This window comes from Nothobranchius furzeri, chromosome 5, assembly GCF_043380555.1.
Source record: "Nothobranchius furzeri strain GRZ-AD chromosome 5, NfurGRZ-RIMD1, whole genome shotgun sequence".
In the NCBI taxonomy this organism is placed as follows: domain Eukaryota; kingdom Metazoa; phylum Chordata; class Actinopteri; order Cyprinodontiformes; family Nothobranchiidae; genus Nothobranchius; species Nothobranchius furzeri.
In genome coordinates, this window is record NC_091745.1 from 51080967 (window position 1) to 51105242 (window position 24276).

At 42.2% G+C, this 24276-nt stretch overlaps 1 protein-coding gene across 2 annotated transcripts in view; it reads right to left on the reverse strand.

Annotated features, from left to right (window-relative positions):
* Positions 1 to 1074: 1074 nt before the first annotated feature.
* Positions 1075 to 24276, reverse strand: part of zfpm2a (zinc finger protein, FOG family member 2a) — a 206717-nt gene continuing 183515 nt past the window's right edge. For both annotated transcript variants that reach the window (XM_054740524.2, XM_015949298.3), the window contains exons 6-8: positions 5799 to 6005; positions 5029 to 5256; positions 1075 to 4693 (exon numbers count right to left, since the gene is read on the reverse strand). In XM_054740524.2, the coding sequence (XP_054596499.1) occupies positions 2190 to 4693; positions 5029 to 5256; positions 5799 to 6005 (2939 nt within the window). In that variant the 3' untranslated portion in view covers positions 1075 to 2189. The remainder of the gene's footprint in view (positions 4694 to 5028; positions 5257 to 5798; positions 6006 to 24276) is intronic.

Consider the following 24276-nt stretch of genomic DNA (forward strand, 5'->3'; position numbering starts at 1 on the left):
AAGCTGACTCAACAGGAGTAACATTAACATTAACAGGAGTAAAGAAATGACCTATTTTAGGTATATACTTTAAATTTTCTGCGTTTCTGATGTCCTTTTCCTCATACTGCCACTTAGCTTCTCCATGTTTCAGTTGTAGCAATGCCTGACGCCACGTAACCTGCTCGGCGTAACCTTTGACCCACCTCGAGTGGACTGACCAACGAGGAGAGGGTCTTAACTTGAGGCCCTCTCTTCATTGGTCAGTCTGCATGAGACAGACTCAATGGCTCTCAATTGACGTTCAAAGTAATAGGCAGCGAAGCGTCTCTGTGCAGCGCAAAAGCCCGGGTGGACAGTTTGTTTAATATAGAGCGGGAGATTTTGCTCATGCCCTTGCTGCCCTGGGCCTGGGCCCTTTAGAGTTCGTGGACCCCTGGGCAATTGCCCAGTTGCCCGTGTGGTTAATCTGGCCTTGCTGGCAAGCCATCCTATAAATGTGAATATATAGTCTGGCCACGACCCGTTGACAGATCTCAGTTCTGGGGCATAATCTATGGACAATGAACAATGTGTACTCACCAATACAGATATAAGTCAATGGGGCAGTCCGCCATACACTGTCGAAGAAGACACAAATACATGCCTTTTCTCAATAAAGGACCTAAGAGCCTCTATCTGCTCTTGTCTCAAAGAAAAGCCCAAGTTAAAGTAGTCCAAAGTTGATGCCAAAGCTGTTTCAAGTGAGCCGCCGTCCTCTTAGATGTTCTGCTGTGTCGCATCATCTCGCTCATCAAACTGATAGTGCTGTGATGGGCATGACACAAGACAGTTCATGCCTGCTGAGGTTCCAATGGAGCGTGGCTAGATCAACATGCAGAGCAAAATCATTTTTACCATCTTTCTATATTTCTAAGTTCAGTTTCCTTTATTATCTGCATATCATTACATTACATAACAACCAAACATGGAACTTTAGTGTTTTTTCTTGTAACTTGCATAAAATGAATGAATATATATAAAAACAAACAATATTTTTAGAATGAGCTCTTTAATTGCCTAATGAGCTCTTTAAATAAAGCACAACACACCTGGTTTATCCTGAGGATTTAAGTTTAATTATGACACCACATCAAAATAAAAATTTCCAACAGATCTGGAATTTAATTCCATCCATATACATGCATAGCAACAACGTTTAAGAAACATTTTCTCCCATATTCAGGACATTGGAATGATCATTTTACATCAGTATCCCCACTGACCTCCAGTCCAACTTGTTCATCAGCAATAAAAGTAATTTTCGTACAGCCGTTTTTCATTTTTTTCCCCGTGGGGATTACAAATAATTATGTGCACAGTCCCCATTTCATAATACTGCTTTCAGTAATGTTCCCTCATTTACAAAGTATTGCACTGAAAGCAAATTTCCAAAAGGGAGACCAAAGTGTATCATCAAACAGAAATACGAGTACTATACAGGAATGCTGCCATTCGTATGAAAACATCCACCAACATCTGAGTTTAATGAAAGAGACAGAGACAAACCACACATGTTTGCAAGCCATATATATATATATATATATATATATATATATATATATATATATATATATATATATATATATATATCAAAATGTGAAATGCAGGTTTGTGCCTGTAATCACATCCAAATGGTGATTTGTAAGGCTAACAAGTCATTAGTGGTAATCTGCAGAAGACATTTTGAGCCTACAGAAACTGGTACAGCAAATAAGTATACACAAATGCCTCAGTAGCTATTTTTGTGTCTAAAATGCATCTCATTTTTGTATTGTTTATTGTTTCTTCGAGTCTACATTACAGTGTAAACAATATGTGTGCTACACAAGAATGACTATACAATAACATTACAAACAACTCTGATATAAATTTCCTTTTCAATTTAAATTAAGATCACTACTCCAACTAATACTGATTGTAAAATAAATTAATGTGAACTTGGCACCAATGTTATTCTTGATTTTTTTTGTTCTTTTTTCTTAACCAAGGGTTTTGCATTTTTGAGTCTTAAAACGACGAAAGAAGAAACTTCTCTTGATTGTCCACAAGCAGTGGTTAGCACTGCATGATGCACTATTCCAGACACAACAGTGTACCAAAAACAAAGGAGAAAAAGTCTGAAGGAAAAGGTGAAAAGGACAAGAACATGTCTTTTTCTTGTTCTCTGCTTATTTCACATGCTCTGCAGCATGTGATGAACAGTAAAATTTCTTATGAGTAATAAAGTTTGATAGGTTGTTGAACTGGATGTCACAGAGGCGGCAATATTTGCCACTTCCAGAGACGTTCACTCCTTTATTGGCCATGGGTGTCGCCTCCTCAGTGGGAGACTTTGAGGGTGGTGACATGTTCTCGTTGGAATCGGTCTGATTTTCTGTGGGCCATGTGGGTGAAGGGTTGGAGGGCTGGCTCTCTGACTGGGGCTGGTTCTCCTGCTGAGATGGGACCATGCCTGAGCGCTCTTCTGATTTGTGACCCCCGTTGACAATGACTATGCCCCGGTTTTTGGGCAGGAGGGGAAGAGTTTCCTTGGTGGGGTGAGGGCAACCGTTTGCAGCAGGCTGTGGGGCAGACTCTCTGGTTACTCCGATCTCTCCTCCGTTAACGCTCTGCTCCTGTTCACCAGCTTCTCCCTGCACTGCTGGTCCCCCAGTCACATAATCGGTTGGCTTTATCCCGAAATACGGCGATATTTGCTCTGGACCTTTCGCCTTTTTTATTGCTCCAGGATAAAGGCAATGGGGCAGAAACATATTCTTGTTCTCATCTTTTGATGGAATGAGCTGGGGCTCAGGAAAAGGCTTAAGTCCCAGCACAGACCCCAGGTGAGAGGGGAACATGCCTCCATTCTGCACCATCACCTTTCCATTCCCATTCTTCTCACATTTGCCAGGGCTCTTATCATAGCCATCATCAGGGCTGTTATTGCCTTCACTCTTCACATCTGGGAAGATGGTAGACTCCAGGCTGCCACTCTCATTGTGTTGTTGCTGCTGTTGTTGCTGAGATGCAGCAGCAGCTGTCGCAGGACAAAAGTTCTGTTTGTGTGCCAGGTAGTTCTCCACTTTGTTAAAACTTATCTTGCACACTGCACATTCGTGATAGTCCAAAAGTCTTTTGGGAGAGCTACATGTCTTGTCTGATGAACATTTTTTGCTGAGATCAATGGGTGCGTCCAACTCCTGCTGCTCCATGGTGTTACTTTTGGGCGCCAGTATAGGTTTAGTGACAGTCAGAGAGGCCTCCAGGTGTTTGGGTACCACCCCAGGAAAGATATCAGAGCGGGGGTGGAAGCGGTCAGCTAGGTTTTCGACAGCCTCTTGAGATGTACAAGGGTTAATCGGAGGAACCCCAAGAAAACCATGCTGTGCCATAGGGGGTCTCTGGTGGTCCTGATCAGGGAGACACATTTCATACATCTTCCTGCGCTTACGGGTCCTCATCGTTCTCTGCATCGAGGGCACCTTATTGGCAGACATACGCTTCATGGGGGGATCATGACGGGTGGCACAGTAGTACTGCTTGTGGACCATGTATGTCTCATGACGGCTGAATGTAATATTACAAGCATCGCAGGTTGTCTTGGTGGGATCATTATCACTTTCCACTAAGCCTATACTGGGACCTTTTCCCTCCATTTGCTTCCCATTGAGTCTATCCTCCACTCCAGCTGGGGTACAGACCTTCTTCACCTGTACTGCCATATCCTTATCAGGCCCTTTAGCCCCAGCGTTGATAATGTCTAACACATTGGAGTTCAGGCAAGCAGACTGCATGAGGTGGCTGTCGGTGTCTGTTGGGTGGCAGCCAGCCAACAGGCTGACAGAACTGTGACCACTGTTGGGGCTCACCGCTTCTGGAACCTTATCAGAGAGCGCAGAAAAGTCTGGAGACTTGGCCAAGTGCTGCCAGCGACTGTTACAGTAGTGCTTTTTATGGACTAAATAGTTGTCCAGGTTGCTGAAGGTGATATTGCATTCAAAGCATGTGGCCCCTTTGGGCATCAGCGGACTGTAGATGACAGGGGGGTAGCTATTCCCACCATGGCGGAGCCGTCGATGAACTAGCTCTGACATTTTAGCCAGAATTTCTGAAGCCTGTGGTACTACGGAAATGTCTTGGGAGAAAGCAAACTGAGACAAGAAGGGGCCCATGGGAAATGTAGGCATATTATGCTGCACTGGGGAGGAGGCCAGTCGGGGGCTGGAGGGCTCAGATTTGATCCTAGTGTAAGAAAAACTGGCTTTGCTGCCTGGGTGGGCCTCTCCCTTCTGGGCAGTTAGCATGGGCTTTTTCTCAGCCTTGTCATTGTCTCCGTCTGTGCTGGTCTCCTTGCTGAGGGCCCCTTTGGGACTCCCCAGCAGAGCATCCTTCCTGTTGGCCAACTCAGAGCGGGCCTGCTGCTGCTGGAGGCCCTCCTCAGACCCCCTGGGGGAATGCTCAGTTCCGTCGCCTTCCCTGTGAAGTTTGCTGCCATGCCCGTGTAAGTCCTGATGCTGCAAGAGTTCCCTGTGGCTCTGAAAGCTGATATGGCAGTGATTGCATCTGAAGGCCGCCTGTGACAGGTGAGACATGATATGATGCTGGAATGCAATAAGAGAATCTGCTGTGTAGTTACAGATTGTGCATTTCAAGCTGGTGCCAGGAGGGAGGCTCTCTTCCATTTTGACACCTGTGAAGGAAATAAAAGGAAGAAATGCTCAGAATCTCATCTCCCACCTCTCCTTTGGAGTTAACTGTAGAAACCATGAAACACACATGCGTTACGCAAAGCTAATTCCCATCCACTGGATTTTTCTCCTCTCAAGGATAAACTGTCAACTTTGCTACTTGACAACAGATGTGTATTTCTCAAAAGAAATGACACTCATTTTTTTCATGTATGTGTTCACATGTGTAATATTTTTCTAAAGTATTTAATTTAACATGTAATGTAACCATCTCCATCACAAATATGCAAAAAATGTTTTTTCTTTAAACCATGTGTCACTTGGTATGGTCACTCACCACTGTGTGAGGTGCTCAAATGCATTTCCAGGGCCCTGGCTCCAGAGAAGCTCTTGTTGCACTGTGGAAAGGGGCAAATACTGGGAGTCTGGTGGGGTCCATTTTCACTATCCTCCACCACCGTCTCTGGTTCCCTCTGTCGCCCGCTGCAATAGTACATGAGATGGGCCTGCAGGTTCCTTTCACTCCTGAACCAGATTCCACATGCCTTGCAGGGGAAGATGTCCTCTGGAAAGGTGCAAACGGGACATGATATCAGGATACAAGTGGTGCTTTCTTATGTAAGTGTAAAGATAAAAGTTTGCACATCAGCAAATGCACACAAACATTCCTTTTTCCCACTTGTGACACTCAAAGCATGCATTAAAAGGCTTTTCAACCAAATCCTCTGCTGCAGACTATCTCTGTACTACTACCAATGGGCCCTTACCCTCACTCAAGGGCAAGCAAGAACACTGGACCATCTGCTTACAGAAGCCTCCCTGTTGAGCTGAACCTAGATAGCCCTCACTAAGTAAATAAACACACTATTTGCATGAGGCATGAACTTTGCAATTAACACATTAGTTAGAGCTCTGGTGTGTTTACGTGAAACCAAAACTTGAAGGTCAACGGCTTTTATCTCCAGCGCAGAGAATCATCTGCATTTATCTTCGCCCACTGCAGACAGCACGCCTTGTTAAACAGGTGACTGAGTGCAGGCTATGAGACAGGATGGGAGAAGAAGACTTCTAAACAAAAACATTCCTACTCTTTGTGCGGACACTTACTGTTCACAATGGCGGTGGGGAGGATGGAGGCCATGGCTGCCTGCTGCGGTAGAAGCTGGATGCTGTCCAGCAGCCTGGCTGGGTACATGCCCTCGCTCAGAGACATGTGGTTAACCGCCTGCAGGCGTGAGTCAAAGTCCACTGCAAATGCCACCAGCTCCTCACCCTCCATCATGTTCTTGGTGGTGGTGCACCACAGCTGGCCACCTGGATGAGGCAGAAACAGATGCCTAAATGTTAGCTCAGAGTTTTGTTCTATGTAAACATTTCATTCTGGTTTTAAACTGCGCAACTTCTCTTAATACAATGATACGTATGTAAACACAAATGTATGAGTGTGAAACATGGCAATGAAATGATACATCATTTGATAAAAAAAAACTGCAAGTGTCACAGTATTTAAGATCTTAGCATCAATAAAGATAAATTGCATATACATCAGCTGAGTGTCAATGACTAAGATGTCCCTGATACTAGATTTTACATTGAGTCAATGAGTGTACACTCGCATGGCAGGACATTTGTGTTTTATGAGAAATATGTTCATTCAACTAAAATTGACTGAATAAAGATAAATTATTAATTTAATTTATATTAATTCTTAATTCTTCTTAGTTCACTGAGAAATGAGAAGGTATAAAATAAAACATTTTCTTCAATATTAGATAACTTGTATATTTGATGAACAAGTCAGTCTTCTATTAATTATGACTCCCAGCAAAGGTGAAATCCTATTTATTTTTCATAGTTTTATTAGATGATAGAAATTCCCTGTGTGAGGGTTTGGATCAGACCGTTTTGTCACTCACACGTTGTACATCATGTTGCAGCTCATCTCTCCACAGGAACTAGAAAACATGAGCATGAGCATTGGCCCCTCATGGAGGGGGCCATCGTCTAGCACACTGCTGCTAACCACTTAAACATTCTCCCTCTCCTGATAATAACTTCTTGCTTTCCTTGACGTTGGATGTGCTACTGCTAGTTTATTTGTTTAATTATAGATCCACTAGGATAAATACAATAAAAGTTTATCTCTCACCAAATAGAATATTTACTAAGACATCATAATATAACTGTAGACACATTACTTGTCCGTGTGTGTGTGTGTGTGTGTGTGTGTGTGTGTGTGTGTGTGTGTGTGTGTCTGCTCTGTCTTCTCGATCCCCAGTGAGTCGTGGAGGATGGCTGCTTATACTGAGCCAGGATTCTCTGGAGGTTTCTTCCTGTTAAAAGGGAGTTTTCCTCTCCACTGTCGCTGCATGCTTGCTTGGTATGAGGATTGCTGTATAGTCACTGACACTAGTCAGTGACTTGATGCAATTTGCTGGGTTCCTTATATAGGAAACATTATTTCTGATTGGCTTAATGAACTGTCCTGAATTGGAATGTTTATTATGTGAAGTGCCCTGAGACGACTCTTGTCGTGAATTGGCGCTATATAAATAAACTTGAATTGAATTGAATTTAACCCATCAGACATTTGTTAATCTTTGAATTCATTTTTGTATTTCTTTCATAACTTTAGAAGCTCTTCAAGCTGGTCTAATCTTCAGCATCAAAAACCTTAAAGGTTCCACATCATTCTAATTTAAACACACACACACACACACACACACACACACACACACACACACACACACACATGTAATCAAAATTCAGATTTTTTTAATATGATCAAGCAGCTGAAGAAGACGTGTTTTTGAGGTAAATAGAGCTTTTTGAAATAATGTTCTTGTTCTTTTCTTTTTATCTGTCACTCTGTCTGTGTATATCACAGGCGCCCATATCCAGAAGCGAAGTCTACCTCAGCTGGGGTAAACTCCTGCCTACAGGGCTGTTGTCAGCTACAACACAGAGACATGTCCTCTGCGTCATTAGATTGTTGTGTTTTGGGATTAAGCATTCCTCTGAAATCTTCTGAACATTTTCATTAAGTCAGAGAAAGAGGGGAGGCAGGAGAGAAGATGGAGGGGGGTAAAAAAGACAGTGAAGGTTTTAGCTTAGATAACATTTATCTCGGGACATGACAGGCTTTTCAGCAGCACTTCATTTCCATTGAAGAGATTAAAGTTTTTAATATGACTATTTACAGAAATCTGGCGGTGGAGATAACAACAACTATGATACGCCCACATTAAATGGCAGAATTAGGACATTGTTTCTAAGGAAAGCCGGACAATTAATTAAAGCACACTGTTGGCTTACAAAGGTGTGCAAACATACCAACGGAGTGTCAGGCTGAGAGGGGACATGTGGTTTGAGTCCTGGCTGATGTGGAATGAAGAGTCCTGAGGAGAGGGGGCACAGCCAGAGAGCCCCCATCCTCAAAAAAAAAAAAAAAAAAAAAAAGAATTAAAAGAAAGAAAAATGAGGCAAGGCACTGCTTACACAAAATCTGTGAAACAGCAGGTTTAAAAACTACCCTGTGGATGGGATGAAGGAGCATGGGTTGAGGATCTGAGTGGAAATTTGGTGACTGAAACCACATTTATGTCTCCAGAGAAACAAGCAGAACAGATTGATTAGGTTTAAAGAATAACCTCATTATATCAAACAAAATTATATTTCCAACCCTAAAGCCTCTCTCAGTGTGTCCCAGGACAGCTGTGGCTGTAATCACCATCAGCGTGTGAATGTGTGTGTGTGAATGGATGAATGATAGACTGTGGTGTAAAGCACTTTTGAGTCCTCTGGCTCTGAAAGGTGGGTTATTTATCATTTAACCTTTACCTGTCCAGTTTTCACTGTGAGTGTGTGTGAGTGTGTGTGTGTGTACCCTGTCAGCCAATCTGCTGTGACAACACGTACAATTCAGGTATGGACGTAATTTTTTTGGGGGGGGGGGGGGGGGGGGGGGGGGACATGTCCCCCCCCACTTTTTCCAAAGTCAAGCTTTGACCCATGCACTTTTTACCATCCAAAAACAATATTACGCTATTTTAAATTGACACTGGTTGAGCTCTAGGACCAAGCAGAAAACAACCATTTGTGTTGAAGCCTGTTTCCCATTAGAACATACTGTAAAGATCCCCCCCCCCCTCCACTTCTAAAGTGAAAATTACGTCCATGACTTCAGGTCCCTCTGCTTCATCTTTTTGATTCTTTTGTAGCCCACACTGCCTGTAGAGACCCTATGAATTTTTATTTTATTTTAACTGACAGTCAAGATTAATACAAGCTGCCACTAACAATGGAGAGGAACATGTTGCAGTTGCAGCCACATAAGTTCTTTCCTCTGTGAGCCAAGCTCATCTGAGAGATTCTTCAAAGAGAATTAGGTTTTCAGATACACATCACACATGTTTGGATCAACCTGAATCACTGATGCCTCGTGCTCTACCCAATTGAAATAAAACAGATTTGGTAAAATCTGATAAAAATGTTTTACTGCACTTTCACTGCCATATAAAATCAAACTGCATGCCTTTTAGCCATAATTGCCTACACATCCATGTGTTGTGTGTGTGAGTGATGTCCCAGATTCACTGATCAAGGCAGAACACAGAAGCAACACTGTGCTAATTCAGTAAATCAATTAAATTAGCTTCACTTACACCAGGATGACGGTGGCAGAGGAGTTAAGTGCCTGGCCGGTAACCGAACGGTTGCAGGTTCAAGCCCTGTCTTTCACAGTTGTTGTGTTATTGGGCAAAACACTGCCTTGCTTACTTGTGGTGGTCAGAGGGACTGGTGGCACTAGTTTACACTAGCCTTGCTTCTGTCGGTGCACCTCAGGACAGCTGTGACGTCATTGTAGCTATCATCATCACCAGCATGTGAGTGTGCGTGTGTGTGTGTGTGTGTGTGTGTGTGTGGTACAATGACTGTGCCAAGAAGGCGCTATATCAAATACAGGTCATTTATAATTTTTTCAACCATATTACCCGCATGTTCATCTCAGTTAGAACCAGGAAGTGGTCTGTGATGTTTGCTGGGATTTTAGGTCTGCACAATTATCACCACTTGCAAATCCAAAATCTCACTAGGCTGCAACTGTTTACAACAAATCACAATCAGAATTTGCAAAGGAGTTTCCAAAATGTCTGAAAACAATTGCAATGGTTTTCTACCCATTTACATGAGCCTTAGGGGCCTTTTTCTTAAGTTGTATGGAACCAGTCTCAAATGCTTCTCATGAGAGTCATGAAGTTGTAAAACCATTCATTGAGTATTTGATAGCCAAATAGAATAATAAAAAGTAAATCATTAACAAGTGTAAATATACTTTGTAGGTAAATTGTAACAAGGAAATCAGAAAAGCTGGTTACATTTAAGTCCCATACTCCGAGTGACTGAAATGTATAATAAACTCTGTTTCTTGTTGTTAGCCTACAGGAGGGACACGTAGTGTGGTCTTCTGCTGCTGGAGTCCATCAGCTTCAAGGTTCATCATGATACGGTTCGGAGACACTGTTCTACAGACATTGGTAGGAACCATCAACATATAAAAATATGGATATTGCCCATTGCTCTTCCGGGGGGAAAGTTGAAGCAAAAAATGGGAGATTCCCACCACAGATTTTTGACCGAGTCACGCCCAGACAATCCAAAAATAGGAAAAGAGGAGGAGCTGAGGGTGGGGCTGTTACATTTAGAACAGGGTTGGAACAAATGTAACCAATGTAGCTACAAGCTTTCTTAGCTAACCCAAGAAGCTAAGAAGGGCTCCAGGGAGTGCGGCAGCCCTCTCGCACAATCGACTAGCTCCCGTGCGAGGCTGTAGCCATGCTGGTCGACTGTGGAGATCTAATATGAACTGGGAATGTTAAAATACAGGCAAAGCCAGACCCCTGTGCCCAGGAGCCCTGGCCATTCACCACGGACGGAGATAAGTGGGGCACTAGCTACAAAGTTTTCCGGGCGTTTTCAGCGTTACCGCGTTTTTCTTGCTAAAATGCCCTGAAAAACTTTGTTAGCTTCAGGTTAGCATGTAGGCAATGTCCCGCTGATCTCCAACCGTGGATAATGAGCTGATCAGAAAGGCCAGGTCTACCGGTCACGTCAATAACACCCAAAATGGGGTGGCCATGGCCACCTTTAGAAAATTGCTGCCCCCCAAGGAAAAGCCAGTGTTTATAAATCATATTAATGTTCAGTCAAACCATCAACTGATCTTTTCTGTAAAACAAAATAAAAATAGTACAATTAATGAGTAAAGAAATAATCAGAATAAAAAAGAAATATACATATGTTTCTGCTGCTCACCATTTAAAAAAGTTTTTTTCCTCCATAGTTTTTTGTAAACACAGCAACAGGTGAGTTAAATAAAAAATACATTTTGAAATAACATTTGAAATAACATTTTAAATAACTGAAATGTATTTTTTCTTAAATGTTGGTGTTTGTAAAATTTAAGATTTTTTTTTTGGATGCGTACTGTTTTTTATAATAAAAATGAATAAAGAAGCAATGCAATACATCGCCACAGGCTAAACTCTCCCAGAGTTACCACAAGCACCAATTTGGTGTGCTTACCCCAAATTTTCTTTGGCCCTATCTGGCCACCCTTATCCAAAATTTTCTGGAGGCGCCCCTGGCGATGACAGGAGAACAATCTGTACGTAGCATGGGAAGATGGTTTGCTGCTAAATGAAATAGCCAATCGTTATTTCAGGAGAGAAAGACAGGATCTTCCTTGGATATACTATGATTCCAAATGATGCTCCATGGTCACAGCGGTCGGGCTCAACACTTTTTATTTCAACCGATTTCAACCCTGTCCGCACGTCAGCTGCCACCGGGAAATGGGAACAGCCAGCCGCCTGCTCTAGCAACTCGTCTTGGGCAGGAGACAGAAGAAGGGCATCCCCTCAAGTTTCTTATCCAGCCAGAAACCCCACTATCATGTTTGACCAAGCAGTTAAATGACACATTTCCCTCCATTCAACCAGTGAAATAAAGTACAGAAATGTAAATTTACTTACTGATAAAAATAAGCAGAAACTGCTTGGATGGTCTGTTAGTAACCACAGCTTGCCCCTTTGTCCAACTAATTCCATGATTAATATCCAAACATGAACACATAGACAAAACTAAAGTTCAGAATGGCCAAACATCTGTTAACATGAGGCCGAGGCCTTTCTTCGGAGCTAGCTCTGGAGTCACATGGATGCTCATTAATTATTCGGATTTTAAAGCATTTAACAGAAGAGTAACAAAGAAATGCACCCCCCTCAGAGATTTTATGAATGTAAACTAGATCTATTAAACCTAAAATATGTTTTTGTGACCAGGCTGCACACACATGTTTATTTCTGCTGTGAAACTGGCATTTTTAACATGGGAGTCAATGAGGATTTGCTCACTTCTGACACCAGTCCCTAGCGATGAGGGTGGAACTGCGATTTTTGCCACTTCATTGTTGCTTCATATCCAGAACCAAATTATGGGGGCTTAGTAGCAACTAGTGGTTATTAGAGCTGTAGTTATCTTTCTATCATCTAGAACCAGTCTGACCAGTCTCCATGGACACTAGAAATGGTTTGGGGTCCAAATGCCAGTAGATCAGCAGTAGATCAGCAGTTTCTAAATCTCTATTGCAATAACATTTGAAACACGTGCGGTAATGATATATGTATATATATATATATATATATATATATATATATATATATATATATATATATATATATATATATATATATATATATAGTGATATAATATTTTCTTCTGTTTACACATGTAAAAAGGAAAATGTTTGAACAATCTCACATACCAGATGAATTGCAGAACAAATAATTTTAAAAAATATAGAATAAGTTTAAGTATAAACTACAAGTATAAATTACATTGAATTTTCTAAATTTCTTTAAATGAATACAAAATATCTCAAATAGTGTTTATGTTAAAGGGATATCCCACCCAAAAATAAAATTTTGTCTGTCGACATTTTTCCTAGAGTTAGAAAAGTGGGGAAAGAACAATTTTTAACCAGCCCAGCCATTCTCCTTCTGACCTGGCTGTTCTCCTTTCGGTTAAGCTTAGCGTAAAACGTAGAATGTGAATGGATTCAACTAGCATTATGTGTAAAAAATTTTTTTTCCTTAAAATCACTCGGTAGTGATCTCAATCTGTTTGATGACGTAAATAATGCTGACTGCAAGGGAAAATAGTAACAAATTGGAATCACAGGCGCTATTTTAGACTTGGGACTACTTTATGAGAAAGCATAGCTGTAAGGCTCTGCTGGCATCTCCAAAGACACAGGGTGTTTCTCAATGCCAAGGCACCTGGATGCCATGCAAGGCCAGACGCCTTGCTTACGAGGACACTGTCCTTCCTTGGTAAAAGAAAATGGTTAAATGGTACACACTTGCATCACATGATCACGGTTTTTGCTGTAATCGTGTAACGCCATGTGACACGGGAGATCTCGTCTCGTCTTCTTCCACCTATCCAAGTCCGGGACGTGGGGGCTGCATCCCAGTGAGGGAGTTCCAGATTGTCTTCTCCACGGCCACCTCCACCAGCTCCTCTGGTAGGACCCCAAGGCGTTCCTGGGCCAGTTTGGAGATATACTTTTTCCAACGTGTCCTGGGTCGACCAGGGGGCCTCCTGCTGGCAGGACATGCCTGAATCACCTCCCTGGGAAGGCGTCCAGGAGACATCCTTACAAGAGGCCCAAACCATCTCAACTGACTCCTCTCGATATGGAGGAGCAGTGGCTCTACTCCAAGTCTCTCCCAAATGTTCGAGACCCTCACCGTAACCAAGTCTCAGACTTGGAGGTGCTGATTCCCATCCCAGCCGCTTCACACTCGACTGCGAACCTCCCCAGCAAGAGCTGTAGGTCAGAGCCTGATGAAGTTAGGAGGACCACATCATCCACATACAGCAGATATGAGATTCTCCTGCCACCAAACGCCACAACCTCAACACCACGGCTTTACCTAGAAATCTTTTCCATAAACATTATGAACAAGACTGGTGACAAAGTGCAGCCCTGTTGGAGTCTAACCCTCACTGGGAACAAGTCCGACTTACTGCCGGCTATGCGGACCAAACTCACTCCTCTGGTACAGGAACTAAATGGACCTTAGCAAAAGACCATCCACCCCATACTCCTGGAGGACCCCCCACAAGGTGCCTCTGGGGACACGGTCATAAGCCTTGATACAGGAGATATTGTTATATTTCATATGTATACGTTTCAATATAAATATATAACAAGACTTTTACTTTTTAAATTATGTATAAATTTGTTAAATACGTAAGCGAGTTACTATCTGCTAGCCACCAACGCTGCAACTGCTAAGAAACTAAACTATAGATAACTTCTTTGGATCTAAAAATACATTTCAGATATCAGCCTGATAGCTACAATTTGTTCACTTACGTTTAAGTTTGAAATTTATCCCTGAAGTAACTACCGGCTTATGATCCACCATTCTTTTGAAAAGGCAGCGGTGTATTCTGAGAAATCTTTGATCAAGGCTTGACAAGACACCTCCGGTGTATCCTTGCTCTGCTAGCTAAACGGCTAACAAACGGAGAGCAGACACCTCGATAGAAAATGAACACTGGAACACGCATTGGCGGTTCCTGATGATGTATCTCCTAGGCAACTAGGGTGGGACCAAAACATCAAGGCGAGGTTCCTTGGCATTGAGAAACACTCACAGCTTCTGTAAAGACAGACGCACACCTTGTTAGCGAACCAGCATAAAAACATGCGTTCGCACACATAATGCAGATCCAAGTTTTCTTTTTTCCTACTCCAGGTCTAAGAAAGTTGTTGCATGTTTACCAAGAAGACTCGTTAGGACCATGTGATATTTCAGTTTTTATTTTTTAACACATTAGCATAAATTTCTATACTTCTGTGTTTTTCTACCAATATGGGGTGCTGTGTGTACATTACTGAGGAAAACAATAAATGTAATTGATTTTAGGAAATAGCTGCTATATCACAAAGAGTGAAAAGTTGACGGGGGTCCGAATACATTCCATACACACTGTATATATGAACTTACTGTATCAATTACACAAACACTCTTATTTTAATTGTTAATTATAATATCTACATGGACGTAGTTTTTTGGCGGGGGCCTGTCCTTCCCACTTTTTAATCACGCTAAAACAATATTACACTATATTAAATAGACACTGGTTTAGCACAAGGACCAAGCGGAAAATAAATAACTGCTTGTGTTAGAGCCTGTTGTCCGTAAGCTCATCTATTGACTCTGCTGATACTTGCTAATGCGTGATTGGCCATTCCTGCCACCTGTGTACGTGACAGTTCTGCATTCCTAACATTGTGTAAAAGAGCCTCTAGGATGTAGTTTTGTACATGTTTTTGTAAACTTACTGAAAAGATTACCCCTGAAAAGATTTCTTTAGGTTGCTACCATCTGATTGGCTGACTAACTACTGTGTTTATAGACAACTGAACAGATGTACCAAGTAAGTGTGTAAATGATTTAAACTGAAAATTTGCATTTATATTTTGCAATTCTATACCAAAAGTCTCAGCGCACTGAGATTCAGGATATAACTTTCACAGAAATCCTTCAGAAATCTAGATCCAAATGTGTGCATGAATTAGAGCAATGCACCTGCGAACAAACATTTATTCCCACAGTAAATGAACATGGATATTCTTATGAGGGTGACATTTTTCTGCACGTGGAGCTGTAAAGCTCTAGAAATGGTATGCATGGAGGCATCAGGGCTCCAAACAAAGACAAATGGAGTTCTTTTGAGAGATATGTCAGGTGCTATTTGCCTCCGACGAGCTTTTCATGATTCAAATCACAGAAAAACAGGTGAGCCACTAGTGACATGTGAACAAGGGTGGTGGGGGTCAAGAATTAGAGCAGGAGGGCCGACAGCATGGAGTTGTGAAACTGGGGAAAAGGCTGAGGAAAGTGCAGATTGTGTTTTGCTTGCTAACTGTCTGCAGTGTGAGCCGCCTTTGTGCAGTGGCCAAAGCAGCTGGAAAGAATGCCATTGTCTAAATCCTCCTGCAGACCACCTGATAAAAGAATAAAGAACTATGACATATTCTAAAAACAATGGAGGAATTAAGTGAAGACAATTGGCCAGCTGCTTCATTAAAACAATAAAAAAAAGCATCCTGTATGTAGTCCAGATAATTAAAAACCATTGCTTCCTCCCGTCTCTCAACAGCACATCCACAGGCTCAGGAAGACCCTGAGACGGTGGCTCTGCTGGCTGAATGCCCTCTTCCCTCTTTTTTCTTTGATTAATGCTTCATTTGAACATGAAGTTGAAGATGAACATATGAAGGAATTCATGAAACAAAATTATAACCCTTTTCTCCTCTATAAGTGCACATGAACTAATCAAACGTCTCAGGGATGAATCGCAGGCAAAGACTTGGGTGCCGCCCCACCCCCCTTTGCTTAAAGCCCTGAGAGATTTCAAAGTGCAGGCATCACAGGGTATTTTTTAATTTTCTCACTTTAAATGGCTTTATAGGAAAAATGGATGCATAATAGTATCTGCTCAGAGAAGGCAGCGAGAATGCTGTGTGAGATATTTGAGCAATTTGATTTATTTATTAATATTTTTGCTTCCTGCAGCCCGTTACCATATCTTAATGAAGCTGAAAACAAATCTCTCATGCTTCGTGCATAAGCTGAGAGACAACAAAGCAACAGAAATAACAGAAGGGCCCGGATAATTAAACTGGCCTGAAGACAGGTATTCAAATGTTGGTGTGTAAACAGCACAACTCTTTAATAGTTTAGCTGTAAAATGCATAGTTAAGCACATCAGCACTCGCCTCTCCCATCTGTCCAAACACATTACGGCTGCTGAGGCCATTAGAGCTCTGGAGTCACTCTCTCTGCACCACGGATACATATTACAGGACAGGGTGGATGAGGCTGCTGGGAGCACTAACAGGGGCACATTGGCTTTATCTGACTGCATCATGTGGTCAAGTCTATAATAGCAACACTGCACAGTTTCAGAAACTTGATCAAACAGTGCTTTAAAAATAAATGGAACTTACTTTGCTTTGAAGACTTCCCTCTTTTTTTTCTTGGCTGCTTACATTTCTCATGTATTGGCTCTTCGCTAACTGCTGGTCTTAATTGTGAAGTGAGGCCAGTGGGGCCTGAAGCCACAGAGAGGGCTGTAATTAAAGACCTCTACTCCCCTTGTCTCCAAATCAGCTTGAGGTCCTCCTGGTCAAATGGGAGCAAACTGCTCGCACCTCCGAATATCAAGCAGCTGCATGCAGTTAGCAGCCACTTACCATTTCTCTAACAAAGCTTCATCATACGAGGAAATCACAATTCGCCCGCCTCTTCATTTAAAATAGCAGAGGATGGAGAACATCTTACAACACACTGATTGAATCCTGTTAGGTGTTCCTGGCTTTTCACACCCGAATGCACCTGGATAAATTATGTTTTTAGAAACCCAGAATAGGAGGAATATCATAAACCTAATATTGCAGCTTTTTCTCTGTTTCACTCAGTCTCATTCTGCAGCTCAGCCAACAGGAGGCACTCTTCTCATGCTCAAGCTGCATCCTGTTTGCTGTAATGATGCTCAGATACCAGTCTGCCTCCAAAGATGTGTCTTTGGAGCTCAGTATTTTAGAAGACATACTTTTTCATCAAGGACACATTTCTAACCTCCTTTTACCTTTGATTTCTGTCTGGACGTCATGTCAATGGAGCTAATAAACGTATACTTCTTTAGCTATATTTACATATTTTTGATATTTTGACATTTTTAATGCATTTGACACATGTCATGTTTTACATTTAAATGCTCATATCTATTTTTCTGTCCATCACACACACACACACACACACACACACACACACACACACACACACACACACACACACACACACACACACACACACACACACACACACACACACACGCACACTACACACACACACACACACACACACATTTCCTTTTGCACTAAAAAGTGCCCAGAATTATTTTAGTACCGAGTGTTTATGCTGATACAATTGAAAGCTCGTGGCCTTGAGAAAATGGCACGTGCGTCAGAATTCACAAATTAAAATGTCCTCATGACACACACACACACACACACACACACACACACACACACACGCACACACACACACACACACACACACACACACACACACACACACACACACACACACACACACACACACACACACGTTTTATCTCTACTGTATACTTTCACAGACAACAAAGACATGAAAAACCGAGTGCCAACCACACCACATGTCATCCAGCTCAATAAGGAAATATTTGAAGACATTAGAACAAACAGAGCTGATACAATGATGCAGAGAAGTGATTCAGCTGAGAGAAAATGAAATGTTTCTACTTGGAAATGGAATTATGTTTCTCTGCTGCTCTCTGACACCAACTGGCTGACCAGTGTTAGTCTGCTTCATCTTTTTATGGTGGAAGTAAACAGAAATGTGAACTATTTATATTTATTCTACTTTAACAATCTCCAATCTAAATACAAAGGATACTGGAATAAACATTCGGAATGACTTCCAATGTTACAAAATAATTTTTTTAAGACCCCAACTCATTTCTCCACTCAGTGTTGCAGACTTTCTCCAGTTTTCTGTGTTGTCAGAAACAACGAGCCACATTTCTTCAGTACAAAGCATCTCTCTCTCTCTCATTAGACGCCATGTCATCAGCGCCTCCCTGTCCTCTGTAAAGTGGAGGGGACTATTAAAAGGAATCCCTGACTAGCTCCTCTCTTCTTCGTTCTGCTTTATTCTTAATTTTGAGAGGATTGTCCCAGTGAAGACTCTATTAGCTCTCCATCTCTGCGTGTAGCGCTGCGTGTGTCCTGGTTGTGGCCAGTCGACATGTGTTTACTGTAGCCCCTGCTGCGGCAGCAGGCTGGTTGGGGCCCGTCCTGACCAAGCCCTGCTAATGGGACCATGAGACTCCCCTCTGATAGGACGCTACAGCAGAAACTGACCCCTCCCTCCCCTCCAGCTGTGGCCCAGTGGCCCATGTTCCCCTTCTTATCATGCCTTGGCGGGAGCAGGTGAACAGCACTGAGCCATCGGTGGTGAGCTGAGAGATCAGCGCGCTGCCGCCACACACCTCAGTAGTTCCTCCAACATGGCGCCGGCCCTACGCCACATGGGCTGGTTGACTGGTCTGCATGTGTGTATGTGTGTGTGTAAAAATAGAAGTGTCTCCTTCTCCTTCTCTGTTTCTCTCTTCTTTGGAAAGGTCAGTTTTGGCCTTCTGGTGCTGGCAGTTATGTTCTTCCTCTCCAGAAAGATGAAAAGCCAGACAGATGCACCTGTCATCCATTATAGAATTCAGCATTTAAAGGAACAGTTGAAATTGTTTGTGGATAGTAGATACTTTCTTCCTTGAAATCCTAAACCATTGTTAATATGCATGGTAATCTGGTATTCACAGTAATGCCCTGTCAGAACACACACACACACACACACACACACACACACACACACACACACACACACACACACACACACACACACACACACACACACACACACACACACACACGCACACACACACACACACACACACAGATCTCCAGCTTGCCCTCTGTTTCTGCACCCCAGTAATTCTACATATTGCTTAAACTACGTGCTAATTAAATTTTCAGTCAGTTTGAGAGAGAAATAAATAATCTACAGCTAAAAGGCCTAATTGCGTTTGTCACATTGTGTCTCGGTGGCGGGTGCTTCGGGAGCACAGCCGCTGCCCTCGCTCATTGCCATGCTGTCGTCCTGGCAAGCCCCTGCGCTGCCCCAGGTATCACCACGCAGCCATCTGGAGTCGACATCTGTCTCTCTATTGATCACAAGGGTTTAGCACTTGATCAAACAGAATGCGACAGGAAATTGCTCTTTTCCCTCACAGAAAGAGGCCAGTCGCCTGCGTGAGGGTAATAGAGTGGAACTGAGATGCAGCCATGGTGAAGCGGGCACCATCAGGGAGCAGCGTGGCGGGAGCAGCGTGGCGGTAGCAGCGACACTGGAGGTAGGAGGAATGGCAAGAAAATATCCAGCCTTTCTCAAACATTTTCAAGTCTGAACACAAGTAAGGCTGAATGATTAATTACACAAGCAATTATATTGCAATGTGACAAAATGAGATTTTTTAATTGGTCATGAGATCTGGGAAAGTCACCTGACTTGCAAGCACCTCAAACATGGCAGGGAGAGAAGAAAACGCTGCGCTTTAACCTGTATTTAAATGGCCTCCGGTTCAACAGAATCCAACGCTGCACAGAGTTTGGTATCAAAGATGAATAGCACATCAGTGTGGAATTATTTTGGCTATAAAAAAAAGATGTTGCGCAATGTCAGGTATTGTGCAAAACCCGCCTTGCTACTGTTGCTACCTCCATGAGGTAACACTACAAACCTTTATCAACACCTCAAAAAACATCACATAACCACCATATACAAGAGTTGCAGGGCTAAAATACCAGCCGCCAGTGTTTCCTTCCAGTAAACAAACTTTCAGCCGACAGAGGTCACTGACAGAGCAGCAGTGGTGTTCTGCTGAGCTGTGGTAGCCTCATGGAGGGGGCCATCATCTAGCACACTGCTGCTAACCACTTAAACATTCTCTCTCTCCTGATAATAACGTTTTACTTTCTTTGACATTGAATGCGCTACTGCTAGTTTACCCGTTTAATTATAGATTTACTAAGATAAAGACAATAAAGTTGACCTCCTACTAAATAGAATATTTACTAAAATATCACAATGTAGCCATACAATACTACTTGGTATGTATGGTGCGTGTGTGTGTGTGTGTGTGTGTGTGTGTGTGTGTGTGTGTGTGTGTGTGTGTGTGTTGGTGTGTGTGCTCTGTCTTCTCGATCCCCAGTGAGTCATGGTGGATGGCTGCATATACTGAGCCAGGATTCTCTGGAGGTTTCTTCCTGTTAAAAGGGAGTTTTCCTCTCCACTGTCGCTGCATGCTTGCTTAGTATGAGGATTGCTGTAAACACACTGACACTAGGCAGTGACTCGATGCAATTTGCTGGGTTCTTTATATAGGAAACTTTTCACTGATTGGCTTAATGAACTAAACTGTATTGGAATGTTTACTGTGTGAAGTGCCTTGAGATGACTCTTGTTCTGATTTGGTGCTATATATATATATATATATATATATATATATATATATATATATATATATGTGTGTGTGTGTGTGTGTGTGTGTGTGTGTGTGTGTGTGTGTGTGTGTGTGTGTGTGTGTGTGTGTGTTTGTGTGTGTGAACTGAATTGAATTGAGCTGTATAAGAATAATCTATGTGTAATAACTCTGATATTGATAATGAGAGTACACTTTTGCTTGCATTAGTTGAAAAATATGATAAAATAATCCCGAATTAAATAGCAAATTAAAGAAAAAAATCGCAGTTATATTATTTTCCAAAATCAACAATACAAGCAAACAAACATAATAAAAAAGCAGACTTACTGTCAGCAGTTGTTTTAAAAGGTGAATTTACCTGCATTGTATGGAATAAATCAGGTTAATAAAAATTAAACATAATAAAAAAATTATGGTTACTTTTCATTGTAATAAAAACTTTATATCTTTGTGTAAAACTTGTTTGGGTTTGATGTGCAGCCAGGCACCCGGGTGTAAGGTTTCAGCGGGAGGAAATCCCTGACAAGACTGCAGCAGTCGGCTGTATTCCCGGTGGATTTCCACACACTATTAGTGCCTGAGGTGAACAGCTCCTGAATGTGTGTTACAGTGTGTTAGCCGAGGCTGTGGTCCACTTTTTTTTTAGATTGGCTCTGCTCAGGCATGCTTTCGAGGCACTCGGTGCAACAACATGTTTAGCAAGTATGGACAATTTGATACTGAAGGTGACATTTATTCCCCATTGTAGAAAATATTTAATTGTTCCTGCAGAGAGTGAGATATGTTCCCCCCTTGCCTACAGTGCTGGAATTGTCCTTTGGAATACGATGCAAATTTGGGAAGAAGCAACTAATGCCTGCCTTGCACCCCCACCACAATCCTCTGCCAACCTCCATCTTCCCCAGACACGAGGATTCTGATTAATCGTGTGACCGCCCCTCGTTTTTCTTTCTTTTTTCCTTTTTTTTTTTTTTGCTACATTTTGCACAATCTCATGGCCCCACAGTGAGATGTGTGAGGTGTTTTGCTACTTTTGGCAAACTGAAAATACGTAGCCCAAGGAAGAACAAGTAGAAAGTATGGGGTGGGGGTGGAATATGACCAGGGGACGTGATAAAAAAATTATCAGCCAGTGTGTTTTCCTGTTTGGTTTTAATCTACATTTAATTAAATTCTTATCTGCTGTGTGCTTATGGCTGCATTTGAATGCCGAGGCTACAGTCATTATGAATGGTAAAATTGAACTCAGTACATTGTGTGTGGCCGAATAAAGAAACAGGACTCTTGCTGGAGAGCATGCACAAGCTTCGACAGACACGCGGAAAAAATAAGTCAATTAAGATCAGTCTTTAAATTACTGCTGTATCAAAACAAGGGGCGGGAGCATGCTCCATAATAGAATCCTGATGGAGCGAGAGAGAGAGAGAGAGAGAGAGAGAGAGAGAGAGAGAGAGAGAGAGAGAGAGAGAGAGAGAAAGCACAGTTGATGGTTTTTAATATACATCCCATTTAATACAACCAATTGTATTAGCTTGTTTATAGAATAGTTGATGCACATTAGATTTACTATTCTGTCATCACAGTTCCTCACCTACAGAGGTATATTTAAGAATGGCTGACTTCTATGAATGTGAGGTCAAAGAAAATGGCATCACAAGTCAAATAAAAGCTCCTTGTAAAGATTTGCTGGCTTATTGGAACATTAGAGGCCGGCAGAAAAGGTCAAGAACAGAACATGTGGCAGACACCAAAGAGTTAATCCCAAAGGAGTTTAGCATCAGAACAGAAGAAAAAGAAGATTTCGCTGCAAAACTGTAATTCTATTGACAAAAAGACTCAGCTTATAACAGGCAGGCGGCACTTCACGAGCTAAGAACAACATCTCATAGGCAGCACCCGGAAATGTCGAAAAGACCCTGAGCTGATACTACAAAGTTGGGCCCCACAAAATCCCTAAATCTTCTGTTTTGCTTACACCGAGCAGCACGGGGGAAGAGGGAAGCTCCCTGCCTGTGTTTACAGAGCCGTTCTCATCTCTAGGCCTCGCTCATCCACGGTACTGACACGCAGTGTCGACATGATTAGAGGTCTGCCATTGCATAGGACCTGCACAGAGGGTCGAGGATCGGCAGATGAATGACTTTGGTAAATCGGAGAGAAATCACAGCAGATAATCGCTCCCGACTGCTGTGCCGCAGCTCTCAGATCTGGTCTTTAGAATAGTGTTCAGTGTCAAGTCTCTCTAACACCCCCCTCCCCCCCATGCAGGTTATCTTTCACATTTTATGTTTCCAGTTTAAATCTAAACAGGACACAAGAAGCAAGGGAGAGCAAATATGTCTGGAGTCGGAGGAAGTGAAGTGGAAATGTTATTGCAAGGGGTTAAGATTAGCCGGGGTAGCGGCTGAGGAGATGAATCTTCGCTCTCTTTGAACGGCTTTCCTTCCTTGAGAAAAACTTGGAATGTTGGAGTTTTTAACCTTGGGAGGCTGGATTCCTAAGGAGATCACATCAGCAAATTTACCTCAGCAGGTTTAAATACAGACATTCAGTTAATACAGAACAACATAAATTCCAATATAATAAATATAGCTATCACTCTAACAGGGCCATCACAAAGACAGTAGGCCTGTGTCTGGGACTATAAACCTCTGGCATTACACATCAGGAAAAAACACACATGCACTGCAATAGATTCCCCCTTTGTTTATCATTTAAATAAGCACTCTTTATCACCTTCCTGCATGAGCAAATTGCATGCAATGTGTTGTTTTAACATGAGATATGCTGTCCAGAAGATTCATTTGTCCCGACAAATTCAATTGTCTTTGCAATATCCTGCTGCCATAGGCATCAGGCCCCATCACCTGTTCGTTATCACTGGCCGTCCTGTTTGGGAGCTCTTGAAACGGTGCCATGGCATTGACTTTCAGTTAACAGCAGGTCTGTGAACTTCTCACGGTTGACGGCAGAGGCTGGAAAATTACGCTAACAACTAATTAACATCATAAAGAGCGTTTAAATAGATGGACGACACCTGCAACCTTCATTTGCAAACGTGAACACAGAATTACTCGTGTTTTTATTTTTGTAGACAACGTGCATTTTTTGAACACCATTTAGAAATCTTTTAATTTTTTTTATTTTACTGGCTGCAGATTTAGCACTTCCATTCATTTTTCTATGCGCTATTAAAATAAAATAAAATAAAAAAGCCACCAGGCCAAAAATAAGAATTATCCAGAGTTCTGGCAGGATGAGTAAAGCGCCCTCTTTCCCCCCTATGAGTCTATATGCATCATTGGAAGAAAAAAAATGCTCTGCCACACTCTGTGCTTGAAATAACACATTTCATTTCTAA